The sequence below is a fragment of the Aptenodytes patagonicus genome, chromosome 3 (assembly GCF_965638725.1).
Source record: "Aptenodytes patagonicus chromosome 3, bAptPat1.pri.cur, whole genome shotgun sequence".
NCBI classification, from domain to species: Eukaryota; Metazoa; Chordata; class Aves; order Sphenisciformes; family Spheniscidae; genus Aptenodytes; species Aptenodytes patagonicus.
In genome coordinates this window covers 17,016,511-17,032,204 of record NC_134951.1, presented here as the reverse complement: position 1 = coordinate 17,032,204, position 15,694 = coordinate 17,016,511, and the positions used below count along the sequence as shown (strand labels likewise).

At 39.5% G+C, this 15,694-nt stretch overlaps 1 protein-coding gene across 3 annotated transcripts in view; it reads right to left on the bottom strand.

The window, feature by feature from the left end:
* ROCK2 (Rho associated coiled-coil containing protein kinase 2) overlaps positions 1 to 15,694 on the bottom strand; it is a 104,419-nt gene that overhangs the window by 40,772 nt on the left and 47,953 nt on the right. For all 3 annotated transcript variants that reach the window (XM_076332773.1, XM_076332774.1, XM_076332775.1), the window contains exons 3-4: positions 7,894 to 7,994; positions 2,195 to 2,332 (exon numbers count right to left, since the gene is read on the bottom strand). In XM_076332773.1, the coding sequence (XP_076188888.1) occupies positions 2,195 to 2,332; positions 7,894 to 7,994 (239 nt within the window). The remainder of the gene's footprint in view (positions 1 to 2,194; positions 2,333 to 7,893; positions 7,995 to 15,694) is intronic.

The following is a 15,694-nucleotide window of genomic DNA, read 5'->3' as shown; positions in this document are numbered from 1 at the left end:
TTACTCGGTCTGAAAATGGCCCAAACTAGCAAAAAGCATTACTATCAAATGTTCAATGACTGGTGTGGAAAAGTCTCCGAAAGTCTCTCAGCTTATTTCTCAGGGAATACTGCTCCTTTACATTAAAAACTAAAATAATTCACATTTTTAAGTTACCCACACAAAATTCGAAGGCAATTGAAAAAAAGGATGAGTGGAAAGGAGGAAATCAAAAACAGGGAGTTTGTGGAGGATGAGGAACCATGAAAGGCAGGACATTATTAAGGAGATTTGACCTTTAGATTAAAATTTATTGTGTATTAGTGACAGAAGACCTATATTATAAATAAGTATTTTAATACATATATATTGCACTGTATTTGTTTTCACAAATGGATAGTACATACAATATATAATATGATAATGCATTTGGTCATTAAAATCTAAATTAAAATCCAAAATAGTCTCTGTATTCTCACATGTAAAGATATTAATATAACACAATAATAAACACCATCACTATGCCTTTATACAGCACTTTTATTATTGCTCTCAAGGGATTTCATAAAAAAAAAAAAAAAAAATCAAAATTCTCTAGGGCTCTGGTTTCACTTGTTTTTCACATAAAAAAGAAGGCACAGAGAAGCAGTGTGATCTGTCCCAGTTTCTAGCTCAGAACAGGACCTACATTTTCTTAAAACCAGCTCAATGTCCTATCCCACTGGACCACATTACCTAAATATATCACACTAATACACTTCATCATAGAAGGCACAATTGCAACTACACTTTAGTTAATTTGCTACTTACAAATACACACACACATTTATATCACGCTTGCTACACTTTCCTTTGAAAATTGAGTCTCCTACATTTCTTGTTACTTTCAACTGCATGTGAAAAATAAAAATAATTCCAGACAACTACTGTCAATCGAGCAAAAACAAAGAACTAAACAAAAATCAATCTATTTGGTTAAGTATTTCTGCTGAATATAGGCAAGAACACAGAATATGCTCAAAAGAGCATAACACCTAAATAAAAAAAAAAAAAACAACTTGTAAAACATTTCTTGCATATATCAGGTAAAGTGTTACGAAGAATATATGGAAAGCTTAAGGCCAGTCTTTACTTATTAAACATACAGAAGCATGGCAACGTATGTGAAAGCATTTACATGTATCAATTATTTAACGAAATGAAGTACTAACAATTTCTCTAAGCATATGCTTTCACTACTCATTTTATTAGTTGGTGCAATTTACCAGTTACAACAAACTGCAATATTTAGTACTAATTCTTCCCAAAGGCATAATTCATATTACAAACATGATGATGATACATGTCATGAGACAGCTGCAAGCAACAGTGTTCAAGACCAGCTGAAGAAGTCAACTCTCCATTACTTGGATATTACTTCTGAGCTGAGATGCAGTAACTGACCACTAAACAGAAGATGGTTTCAAGCAAACCACTGCTACAACCTCCTGTCTTGCGGGAGCCCAGGAGTGTGCACTCATCCATCTACCGTATCACAGCTGAAAAGACAGTAACTACTTAAAGCACTCTTAATACTAATTGCCTGTGATCAACTGACTGAATCATGAGGAAAGGCTGGAAATAATGTTGACATTTGTTTCTACATTTTTACAGATTTTTTCTTAGTTGGAAAGGTAACCTCCCTATTATTCCAAATAATTACATGGGTATTTCAAAAATCTGTTTAATTCTGTTTTATGATGCATTTGTAGTGACTCAAATGTAAATTAATCTGGAAATGGCCTCAAGTTGCGCCAGGGGAGGTTTAGATTGGACATGAGGAAAAATTTCTTTACTGAAAGAGTGGTTAAACATTGGAACAGGCTGCCCAGGGAAGTGGTTGAGTCACCATCGCTGGAAGTATTTAAAAGACGTGTAGATGCGGCACTTAGGGACATGGTTTAGTGGGCATGGTGGTGTTGGGTTGACGGTTGGACTCGATGATCTTAGAGGTCTTTTCCAACCTTAATGATTCTACGATTCTATGACTCTAATCTACTCGCTAACACAGCCAAATACACAAAACTCTGTGAAATTGCTGTAAATAGGTATCTTTAAAAATTAAAATTGAACCTAAACTGTTATTTGAGTTTAGATGTAAATTCAAAACCAGCTCAAGACTGAGAAAGATTTATGGCTTTATTATTATTATTTTACTCTTATATGTCTTCCTTACCTGAACCACCCACGGACTGTTGGCAAAGGCCATGATATCTCTTTCTTCCCAGAAAAAGGCAGAATCTGATCTCTTGATCATTTCAAATTTACTAAGTAGCTTCATTGCATAAACCTTCTGTGTCATTTTATGGCGAACCTGTTGGTTGAGAAAGAAGAGAAACAACTTTTTTTAAAATGCCTTGTAAAAAAAATTGAATACCAGCATAGTATATTTCTCCTACATGCAAACTACTTTTTGGGATGCGATGCCTCCAGATCTTCATATACACAATTTTCAACACAGTAAGGATTTGAGAACTTCCAAGCCTGGAAAGAAAAACCTAACAGCTGCTCCAAAAAAACATAGCAGAGGTGGAACAAGAAGGATGCCAAATGAAGGAAGATATGCCAGAGCCTGGCCAACTGCTGCAGCTGCCGCTGCAACCCCAGAAGAGGAGCTGCAGGGCTACGAGAAGGATGCACCTCAGGGCTGCGGGAGCTCTTAGGAGGTAGCTGTTTTATTGAAGATGCACTAATACAAGCGTATGTTCTTCCTCACTATGGCTATGAGCATAAAAATGAGAGCTGACTCCAGTAGTCTGCCTACTCAAATTTTTGCTCTCAAGATATAGGTACAAAAGTTTTAGGATTAGCATCTTGCATAGTTTAACACTAACCAATAACATTCTGTACAGCTAGATCAAAAAAACCTCCAACCAAACACCAAAACAGAAACACGTTATTGGCATGCATTAACAACTCTATAAGCATGTATATTTTAAGATATTAACTATCAACCAGCTAGTGAAGGTGTCCTAAAAAAGGATTTTGAAAACTACTTCCCTCCCATTTACTAATCCCACGTGGGATTATTTACAAAGACTTGGTGGTACACCACAAACTACGCCATGAAGTAGAGCTTTTGTAATCCTGCTCAAAACCACAAGAAACACAAAGATCAGCAACCTCAAAAAGATACTGTTTAACTGAAGATGCATTTTCTGTGAAAGTTCATGTAAAGCTCTGCAATGTATTTAGTAGTTTACAATTCCTAAAATCGTTGTGTACTCTTGCCTGGGTGTAGTTAGTATAGCTGCCTTCGTTTACGAGAAAAATTGTCTCCCGCTACTCGGGAAAAAAAATTCTCGAGAAGTCAGCACAGCCTGAAGCAAGCTCATGCATAGGAGAAGCAAAGTAAACAGGGGCAGGGGGACCAGAAATCACAGTCTGTGCACCTCTCTAAGGTAGTGCCAAGAGGTTATTAGTTGGCTAAATTATTTCTTGAGAAAATTTCAAGATAGGTTGATTTTCTGTACAAAAATCAAGGAACCAAAGCAACAACTAGTATACTGGCACACCCAAAGGCTGAGTGTGTCTCGTCATGCCTTACAGGTGAACAGACCTACCGGTGACATTACTTCTTATATCACCACCATGGCCCCTGGAGACAGCCTATTTAGCTGCTAGCCACTGTGCTCTTTACCCAGAGCTATATTTGTACATACATATATTGGCTCATATAGCAGATTATTCATGTATTAAACTGTCATGATGTTTCAATTTCTTCCAACTGTTTAAATGAACTGCCAAATTTAAACTGCAGCTCACCAGGGTAACTCTCAAAATAGGTAGGAAAATCCCTTCATGCCATCAGCACTGAGTAACATGGCCTCGTTTAACTTCTGAAAATGCATTAAGAAATAAGAATTTCCCTCTACTCTGCTTCATTAATCTAAGACTTTCAAGAAACAAGTACGCACAAAATGCATCCATAATTTCTACAGCATTCACATCAGAAGACAATCTGTAGGCAAAGAAAATAACATATCTATTTGAAGTTATCAGATTGAGTATGTAGTATTGATAACGGTACCATCTCTTTTATGATAAAAGAAATTGAAGATCCTAGAGTGGAGTTGTGAAATGAACTCTAAGGTTTGAAATAATGACAAACATCCTAAAATACTTAATAAAGCCATATGAAATTACTACAGATAGGGTACCAAAGTTTATGTCCTGACAAATTTTCATGTAATAGACCACGACTGCTTTACTTGCATTATTACAGAAGTGTACATCAGCAGTGGCTGGGAACTAAACCTAATAAACAAAGCACTTAATGGAAAAAACTAAACCAGCACCTGTTTACATAGGCTATGACAACCGCTGGTTTGCAACACTAAGAAATCACATAGTAAAGACCGTCACCCAGACCATCCTTTACTACCCAAACAGAAGAAAGAGTTAGCCTTGCTTTAGTTCTCTATTCCAGTACATGATCAAGTCAGTCTGCTGCGTCACTGCAGTGTTACAATACTTTGTGATTAGACCTGGGAGAAGGAACTGAGGATATGTTTCAATTTCAAATCAAGAGGATTTTCCCTCAAGTGAAAACAAACAAGAGGTACTCAGGATGTGCTTTCATAAATTACTGTTTCTGCATGAACTGCAGGTAACATATTAAGCACCATAATTCAATTTTTCTGTCTGCCCTAGACACCAGTCACTTTTATCCACGGCACTGCATAAGCAAAGAAGCAATCTGGCAGCTGGCAATTATTTTCTTAGCTTTCTCCATCGCCACAGACGCAGCAAAGCCAGAGGCCAGAGCTCAAGAGCAGAGTTTAATACTTCTGGAGTTATAGGAAATTGTTTTTCCACCAAAGTCAGATGCTCAGACCAGAGTCATCTGGTCTCTCTTTACTGGACTGAATTTTTTAAGGGGGGGGGGGGGCAGAAGCGAGGCTTTTTTAAAAATCTAGCTGTAAGATACAACAGTAGAGAATGTGTTTTCCTTTCTTGCTAGAATCCAGAAAGCTGATCTCTCCACACCACTTCTTTCACATGAAAATGCTTTACTGGAGCAGAAAGCTTGGGCGAAACAAAGTTAAATGAAGGAGGTCATAGCTGACTATTTTATGCTATATGTTAACATACTCATTTATTTGGCTTGTTATATTTAAATATTATGAATATTTAACAAATATTTGTGCTACAAATATTTACACAATGTGCACAATGGCACACACTGATAACATGACATTCATGAATTTAACTCATATACTTAATCATGTTTTATTTACGGTTCTTTCTGTGTTTAGCCCCCACTGAAGCAAATTTCTATTTTGATCACAGAATGTGTTGCAAAATAATTTGATTACTGCAAATCCATCATCTGCAACTGCGGTGTTAACATTTTGAATGGAGTAGAAATAGATATAGCTTAGCTCAATAGTTTAAACTTGTATCATACCTTGTGAGGCAAAAAATCTAGGTATGTATGCCCTCATCACCAGCTAATATTAGTTCAGGTCTACAGTTCTATTTATTAACCCACCGCTTTTTAGCTGTAAGACTACATAGCATTATGACTTCTACTTATATTTTTACATTCCAGAAAAAAAGTGTTCTTTTAAATTGGCATGAAGTACAGAAGAGCTCTATATGGACACACAGAAGTTCCCTTCCAGTACCAAGCATTCTTAGCTTTTTTTATTTTGGGTCTTGAAGAACTTACTTAAAGAACAAAAAAACTCCATAACAACAAAAAAAAAAAAAAAAAAAAAAATCATTATATGACCAAGGTACTATGCATTTTACCATTACATATAATCATGAGGCAAATGAGAAGTAAAGTTTGTCTTCAGACCCCTCAAACTACCTAATTGCAGTACATACACTGAAAAAATCATCTCTACTTTAAAATTTACATTGTGACACAGTGAATTAAGAAGTTGTTTCCATTCTAAGCCAGAACAAATTAAGAACTTATATTTTAAATGAAATGTTAAAAAGAAAATGAAAATTATTTAGAAAACCCTTAAGTTCTTAGAAATATACATATGAAAACAATGTATTTTGATTTTTGAAGCACATTAAAATACAATTCTCTTGGATACTTCCAGTAGATATATTAGTGTGACATCCAAAAAAATGCACATGACTTCTGTTATTGGGTTCTTCTCTTTTTCATCTTCCCTCCCTAACAAACAGACGAGGAACTCTGCTCCTTACAACTTGATTCTTTGCTGACTTCCCATGCAAGTGCATGAAAAAGGAGCATCTCTATTAGTCACTACAAGTGAATATATATAATGATTAAAATGTCTAATAAAGACTTTTAAACAAACCATTTTATGTGACTGTCAGTGAAAAGACAAAGAGTAGACTGCTTTCTTACAAAGCTCCCTGCAGCAGCCCCTTTCAAATAGGTAAGGTTCTGCTGAAGGTTTTGTTTTTAATCTCTTGCCAGCAAGCATATAAAAGCATATGCAAGATACATATTAATTCTTTAAAGTCTTGTTCGAAAATTAAGATCTTTGGAAATACTCCTCTCCATAATTTATAAATTCTTCTGGATAAAAACAAAGTGCAAATGACCCAGAAAGAAATAGGGAAGAGAGCGCTACATTCTCATGTTGCCACACTTGGATGAAGTTGCCTTGAAAAATGAAATAAATTACTAAAAATTGCTGATTAAATGTTGTTAACTGCCACATGAATTACATCTAAACTTGCAAATTACCCATGAGCCACGCAAAATAGTGTTAGGCTAGTTGCAGGGGTTTTCTCCCCAGTTCCAATCAATTTCACCGATACTAATATTGAAAATGCAAATAATTTCATAAATGGATAATAAATTTATCGCCATTATACGTTGTGTACCTCCTATAAGCACTTCAGAGCTAAGACCCTGCCACATTGCTCAACAAAACTCCAAAACATCTTTGTATTTTCCAAAATTGCTGTACGTTACAAGACAATATGATTTTCCCAGCTTCCTAGTGCAAAATTAGCACAGAACAGTAAAATGTCAGTTCCATGCCAAAAGGCACAAGGCAAAAGGGTAATTTTTGTTGCCTTGTGGTAACAAGGTAACAAGCTTCAGTTGCTGCAAATTAGTTGCTCCCTTTTCCATTGACTTGCTTCACACCTCTCTTCCTCTAAAAATTCTTACAGAGAAAATTATCATGGATCAGCTGATATGCAGTTATCTGTTAGCTCATGATAACTTGCCCCAGTGTTTGTATCCTCAGATTCTATTCGGAGCTTACATTCATAGCGTATTTCAAAACTGACATTAATCCACCTTATACATATGTTCACATTTTTGTGCTATTTATCACTTCCCTTGGAAGTCCAGGGAAAATCAAAATTAAATGAAAAGCAGCCTATGCATGATACACTATGTTACTTTTTGTATTTTTATTGCTTCTTTTTTAAACAGAATTTCTCTGCAATATGAATTTAAAAAGTAATCCCATTCTTACATTAGATATTATACAGGATACAATGTTAAGAAAGAGTCTTAAAAAAATCTTACATGAGTCATACCAGTTAAATACAATGCAAGCATCACAATTATAAGAGCAACACAAAATTTTTTTGTTGCACTATTAGCTTGCTCTTTCATAGGAAGGTTTCAGATATTGTCATACAGTGATGCTTGCAGCCAAAAAAATTTAGAATTGCCATGAACTGCCTTTTCCACTTTGATCAAAGGATAGCAAACTGTTTCCCAGGTCCTTCCCTTCCAACCCATCATGTTTCAAACTCAGATGTACTGTTTTTACTATGCACAGAAATGACCTCACGATACAATGAAAATAAGACTTATTCTTTATAAGAATGCATTTTTAGATATAAAGCATGCAAGACTGGGGAAGGTTTTGGCTAGAGGTGTAAATCTGTCTAATCATTAAATCATTACATTCTTACCAGCTGCACTTCTCCAAAAGCCCCTCTTCCAATCACCTTAACAACATCATAGTCTTCAGCTTTCATTTGTAAAGCTCGGATTTTTTCCACAATCTTCTCATCTAAAACAAATCAAATAAAAGTTATGATAATGCATGTATTAACAGAATACAAGAATCTTCTCTAACGTTTTTCATTTAGAGTCAAAACAAGCTATTTTTATTTAAATGTTTAGAGCCGCCTTGGTAATTCTTGAAATCTGCAGTCGCAACTAATAGCCCCTTTCATTATTGTTTGGAAACCATTAATCATCTACCTTTAGCTGTAACAACTGAAATGTCTTTTAGGTTTTGCTGACTCTCATTTCACACCTCTAATAATCATTTACAAGTTAACAGGAAGATGTGGGTAAAGAAAAGAACCAGAGATGCCTATCTTGAATTTTCAGACAACTATTTGTTGCCACCCCCTGCGCTGGCAGGATGCACTGACACTCCATTGATAATGCAGGAGTGTGAAGTACCTGGTACACACAAAAGCACTGCAGGTGCAACCTGCTCCTACACACCTGGAGGGTTCAACAGCAGTCAAACGGCGAGGAATATAACTCAATAACCTTTGTGTACAACTTCAGATCATGTAGAGATATGACTTCAGATCCACTCATTCATTCCATATGAAATATTAATTCAAGTTTACATATGTTTATGTAACTGCTGGCCATCTCAATTTTTAGTGTTCACTGCATGGGTAGTTCTACACTTTTTAAAATTAGGTCTACAAATGCTCTGTTCAAGTATCCTCTGGTGCAATACTCTGCAGATAAGCTCCGTTTTTCAGTATTTTTCTTGTTGGCAGTTGTGGGAATCTGTAAGGGAAACCAGTGAAATTCTGACCTCCAACAAATTCTAAAAACGTGCAAGGTCCTAGACTCTTTAATTTTGTAAATGTAGCATACTAGTGAATGCATTCCTGGCTAAATGCATTTTAAAAATCTATTATTATTACAAGGACAAAAGATAATGGGAGCAATGAATGGAATCCATGATACTGGAGGTAATCTTTCTTAAGCATGACAAGCTTTGACACTGCTCCCACACATGCTTAGAGGAAGAACAAAACAAAGCAAAACAGGTTGGCTGGAGTAAGACCTCTACCAGGGAAGAGCATGAAATTGTACGAAGAGCTGTGGATGCTTATATCCAGAGAGGAGTAGAGGTGTATATTGTGAGATCCCTGTTTAGGGTCAAAGACCGTGGAATTTGATCCCAAGAAAGGCATTAAAGGGGATCTCAGATCTGAATACAGGAAAAAAAAAGGATCAGAGGTACAGTTAATTCAGTATTACATTAAAGATGACATTGTCAGCAGGGAGTTAATGATAACGAACATCTAGTAAATAGTTTAACCATTCCTAGATATTCATGAAAAGCAGCCTGGCAGGCTGCAAGCAATCCAGGAGATGCCTGACCATCAAGAACATTTCTTTTGACCCAAGTGAGCAACAAGGCCAATCAGGGAGGCACTCTGATCTGTTACTCACAAGAAAGAACTGGCCAGAGGATGACAAAGTCTGTGGCAGCCTTCGCCGAAGCAACCGTGAGATGGTGGAAATTAAGACCCTGAGAGAAAGGAGGAAGGAAAATAGCAGACTTTGGACTTCAGGAGAACAGACTACGGCTTGTTCAGGGAACTCATAGGCAGGATCCTGTGGGAAGCTGTTGTGGAGGGTAGAAGAGTGGGTTGATCTTCAAAGATGACATGCTCATAGCACAAGAACAGTCTGTTCTGATTAGCTAGAAATTGAGCAGGCATGGCAGAGAGCCAGTTTGGCTGAACGGGCAACCTCTGCCTCAACTCAAGCACAAAAAGCGAAGGTTTGGAACATGGAAGCAGGGATGGGCTACCCAGCAGGAATCTCCCAAACATGCAAGGATGGAATTGGGAAAGCCAGCTGGAGTTGAAACTAGCCAGGGTTATGAAGGGAAACAAGAACCATTATAAATACACTGGCAATAAAAAGAAAGAATGAGGCAAATGTGGGGCTGCTGCTCTCAGTGGGGTTGGGGTTCTAATGCCAAAGGACATGGAGAAGGTCAAGGTACTCTATGCCTTTTTTGCCTCAGGCTTCACTGGCAAGCTCTGCTCACAGGTCTCCCAGCTCCCTGATGCTAATAGCAGGGTGTGGGGCAGTGAAGTATCACAGTAGAGAAAGTCAGAGTTAAGGACCAGTAAAGCAAACTTGACACACACCGGGCCATGAGATGACACAGGATGCATCTAAGCATGCTGAAGGAGCCAGTCAACACCATTACCAGGCTGTTCTCTATCACCTTTGAAAGGTCATTGCAACTTGGGGAGGCTCCTGATGACTGGTAAAGGGCAAATGTCATGTCCGTGTTCCAGAAGGGCAACAAGGAGGATCCAGAAAACTACAGGCTGGAACAGCAGCCTAACCTTACTGCCCATGATGATCATGGAGCAAATCCTTCTGGAATCCACTTCCAAGCACTTGATGGACAAGAAAGGATGGGAACAGCCAGAATGGATCTAAAAAGGACAAACTGTTTCAATAGCTGATTGCCTTCCAGGAGGAGATGTCTGTCTTGGTGGACGATGGGAGAGCAGTACATATTTCCTTTCTTTCACTGTAGCATGACTTTCAATACAGCATCTCAGAATCTTTGTAGCCAAACCAGGCTGACATGGATTGCACAGAGAAATTACAAGGTGGGTGGAAAACTTGCTGGGGTCATGGTCAGTGGTTCAAAGTTCAAAGTTGATGCACTGGAGGGCAGGGCTGCTCCTAAGAGGGACCCAGACAGGATGGGTAACTGAGCTGACAGGAATTTCACAAAGTTCAAAGGCAAATGCAGAGTCCTGTACATAGGATGGAACGACACCATACAACGGTACAAGATGGTGCTCACCAGCTAGAAGGCACCTTGAAAAAGAGGACCTGAGAGCCCTGGTGGACAACAAGATGAACAAAGAGGAACGAACAGCAAGCCTTTGCACCAACTGCATACAAGGCTGTGTTGGTAAATGCATAGCCAGCAGGTTGAGGGAAGTGATTCTTCCCCTCTGTTTGTCACTTGTGAGACTACATCTGGAATGCTATGTCTAGTTTTTGGCTCCTCAGTGCAAGAAAAATATGAAAATATTCCCTAGCTTAATGGAAGGTCACCAAGATGCTTAGAGAGTAGGATCACATGATGCTTATAGAGAAGCTGAGAGAATTGGAATTGTTCAGCTTAAGGAAGTCTAAATGGTTGGCCTCAACAGAATGTGAAAGGATGTTTTACTTTTAAGAGATGCAAAGTGAAAGGACAAGAGGCAACAGGCAAGTTGGAACACTGGAAATCCTACTTTGTAGGAAAAGAATCCCTAGAATTGGTGAATGGGGCAGACTGTCCGGCAGAGCTGCAAAACCTCTAACTTTGGAAATTTCCAAAATTCAACTGTACAAGGACCTGAACAACCTGATCTAACATCAAAACTGGTTTGGCTTTGAGCAGATAGTTGGACCAGTTGACCTCCAGATGTCATTCCTAACCTGTGGAACACAAAAGTGCAACTGAAAATTTCTTCTTCTGAGGAAAAGATTAGGTAAGAAGGGGAAGGGGAGAGATTTAAAGGAAAAAAAAAGTTAATAATAATCAGGGAAAAGAGTCTGCTAGTAAAGTTGTAAGGACAAGGCAATTAAAACCTCAAAAGTAGACAAAACTGCTACATTCAGTGTACCGATAAGACTGTGAAGTAATCCAGCGTGTGCACAGGAAAAGGAGTTGAGAGAATGCTGAGGCTGTTTTTTTTACAGTGAATCATGAAAGCTTAGACAGGAAGCATAGGACAGCAACAGTGCTTCACCCACACCAAGTTTATTATTTCATTCATTATGTGACCTAATTTTGCAGTTTGAGAAGGGAAGACTGTGCTTGGAAGCTTACTTAATTGCAAATCAGAAGCTTTGGCACAAGACAAGGAGGACAAATTCAAATTCACAGGAAGAAGCAGTAGAGAAGGAGTATCAGCAAATTTTAAGTCAGAGAGAATGTGTAATTACATGTGTGAACACAATGTTCACACATCTCACAAGGGAGGGGAATCACATGAATTTATTTTCAAATGTTTCTGAGATGTTTCAAATGTTTTCAGATGTGTGAGATGAGATGGCAGGGATTTAAACATGTTGAAAGAGTAGGGTGTAGTTTTACATAGCTCCATTATTGGTCAGAAACTCACAGGAATACTTCTGTGTTCAAAATATAATACAGAAATTATAAACAATTTTATACATATAAACAATACAGCTCCAGTGAAACTGTTTAAGCATTAAACACTGCAGTTAAGCAATGAAAAACCCAACAATATATGAAGTAAGCAAATGAGATACCAACTGAGGAGTTACCAGTTTTATCATCCCTGTGAAATGCTGAGGATGGAGAAATCCTACTTGCTCTACTACAAGATTTAATAATCTTAGTTAAAAACCATAATCATCATCTAGGGATGCAGGTGTTGCAGAAGTATCAGTTATACAGATGGATTGTCTATTTTGTCATAAAATTTAACAGATACGGAACAGATAATCAAAGAATGGAACTAACCTGAAACAAAAAACAGGCTGCAAGAAGGCAAGCTCAGAGAAACCCTGAAGCAATGTCGTAATTGCAACATCCTGGATCAGATGATTTAGTTCATATATCACATAACATGATCTAATTCAAGGTGCAGGAGGCCTTTCCAGCACTATCCTTTTACTAGACGACTTAATTTTCAGAAGGTTTCACACACAGGAGTTTGTACATTTCTGGTATCTGTATGCACAGATACCACAGGCTGTATCTTACAGCCTCATGAATTTGCAACAGCACAAAGCCCAACAAAAGAAAAATGTCAGGTTTAAGGGAAGACATTACATGGCCTGCCCAGCCCCAGAATATAATGGAATCTTATAAAAATATTGTGACATTTGAGTAGAAGTCCTAAAATGTGAGAATGTCGTCACCTATGATTCAGGTTTCTTCTGTAACATAAAAAGGACCAGGAATGCTGGATAGCAAGAGTGTTTAAAGACAGCTTTTGATTTACTACTTGAAAATGGCACTGTAACCTTTAAACAAATGAAGCTTCACTTTCTGAAAGGGCAGAGTGTTTGGATCAGTCACTGACAGCTGGCAGCAAGAATGTGGCTGAAGGTTACAAGTGCTTGTGAAAATGGAATAAGTACCTGACTAGAAGAGTAAAGGGGGGTGGGGAGGAGGAGAAAACCAAGCTTTCCTGCTCTTTAAGGCAGAGGCAGTGTGGGGGGGAAATTCATATCCAGGTTATTTTCTTAAAAGTTAAAAAAAAAAAAAAATGTATATCAGACAGTTCTGGGGTGTGTATATATGATGAATAAAAATGCAAGGACGTGCAATTTTATCCCCACAGACCAGACACAGTCAGTCAATGAGTGCTGCTACATTAAGTCAAAAGTTGCTGCCCTAGGCAAAAGTCTAGCCAGAAGTTAAACTGAAGTACAGCCAGGAAGTGCTGCAATCCCACACCCACCTAAAAACAAACAAAAAGCACAACAGTAAGACTGAAGTAATTAGAGGTGCATACATGATATCTGGTCAAAGGTATGTGAGGAACAAGAAGCTGCTGAAGACCTTGCAGAAGCAGCAGAAACTTCAGACAGGCTAGCGTCCCCGTGTATCACCCCCCCCCCCCCCCCCCCCCCCCCCCCCCGAGAAAAGAAAGAGGAACGCAAGATGTATTTTGTCTTCCATAGACGAGCGGAAGATAGGGAAACAGAAAGCAGCAGTCCTCTGACTTGCAGAGGACACATCCCTGATTTAATGAAAGTAAGCCTGATGGCAGAACTCAATTGCTTTGTATCTCGTATTTGAGAAGTCGTGGCAGTCCGGTGAAGTTCCCACTGACTGGAAAAGGGGAAACATAAACCCCATTTTTTAAAAAGGGAAAAAAGGAAGACCCCGGGAACTACAGGCCAGTCAGTGTCACCTCTGTGCCTGGGAAGATCATGGAACAGATCCTCCTGGAAGCTATGCTGAGGCACATGGAGGACCGGGAGGTGGTTTGAGACAGCCAGCATGGCTTCACCAAGGGCAAGTCCTGCCTGACTGACCTAGTGGCCTTCTGTGATGGAGTGACTACATCAGTGAACAAGGGAAGAGCTACGGATGTCGTCTATTTGGACTTGTGTAAGGCCTTTGACACGATCCCCCCTAACATCATTCTCTCTAAATTGGAAAGATATGGATTTGATGGATGGGCTCTTTGGTGGATAAGGAATTGGCTGGATGGTCACATCCAGAGGGTAGTGGTCAACGGCTCAATGTCCAGATGGAGATCGGTGACAAGTGGTGTCCTGCAGGGGTCCGTCTTGGGACCGGTACTGTTTAATATCTTCATCAATGACATAGACAGAGGGATTGAGGGCACCCTCAGCAAATTTGCAGATGACACCAAGCTGAGTGGTGCGGTCGACACACCAGAAGGACGGGATGCCCTCCAGAGGGACCTGGACAAGCTCAAGAAGTGGGCCTGTGTGAACCTCATGAGGTTCAACAAGGCCAAGTGCAAGGTCCTCCCGGGTCGGGGCAACCCCCGGTATCAATACAGGCTGGGGGATGAAGGGATTGAGAGCAGCCCTGCCGAGAAGGACTTGGGGGTACTGGTGGATGAAAAGCTGGACACGAGCCAGCAATGTGCGCTCGCAGCCCAGAAGGCCAACCGTATCCTGGGCTGCATCCAAAGAAACATGGCCAGCAGGTTGAGGGAGGGGATTCTGCCCCTCTGCTCTGCTCTGGTGAGACCCCGCCTGGAGTCCTGCGTCCAGCTCTGGAGCCCTCAGCATAAGAAGAACACGGACCTGTTGGAGCGGGTCCAGAGGAGGGCCACGAAAATTATCAGGGGGATGGAACACCTCTCCTATGAAGAAAGGCTGAGAGAGTTGGGGTTGTTCAGCCTAGAGAAGAGAAGGCTTCGGGGAGACCTTATTGCAGCCTATCAGTACTTCAAGGGGGCTTATAAAAAAGATGGGAACAAACTTTTTAGCAGGGCCTGTTGTGACAGGACAAGGGGGAATGGCTTTAAACTAAAGGGAGGGAGATTTAGACTAGATATAAGGAAGACATTTTTTATGCTGAGGGTGGTGAAACACTGGCACAGGTTGCCTAGAGAGGTGGTGGATGCCCCATCCCTGGAAACATTCAAGGTCAGGTTGGAGGGGGCTCTGAGCAACCTGATGTAGTTGAAGATGTCCCTGCTTATTGCAGGGGGGTTGGACTAGATGACCTTTAGAGGTCCCTTCCAACCCAAACTATTCTATGATTCTATGATACCAAGTACCCAAATGGTAAAGTGGTTATTATCAGTGACATGTAACTTGCTTATACATATAAGACATTCTGTCTCAAACACTGTGACTCTAATTCATGCTCTGCTTGGGAAAAGTTGGTTATTTGATACCTCTCCCATCGCTACTCTCACCAGAACAATATCATTAAGAATGGAACTGGAGCCCAACCTGCTGAGGTGACTGCAAAGACCTGGCAAGGAGTGGCCTTAAAGAAGCCAAAAGAAAACCAGAGGGGCAATTAGCTCCTTAACTCAATGTAACTTTTACAGTGCACTAAATTTCTAAGATTTTTCTTGGCATCTGACATTTCGTCTGTGTCACTGACAGGAAGTACGGAGCACAGAGAATTACAGTCACAACAGGCATTAACACCATACCAGATAACATATTTCTGTTGGTAACCGCATGGCTGGCATATGATTCAGCAACTTCAAGCAACATAACAAAATG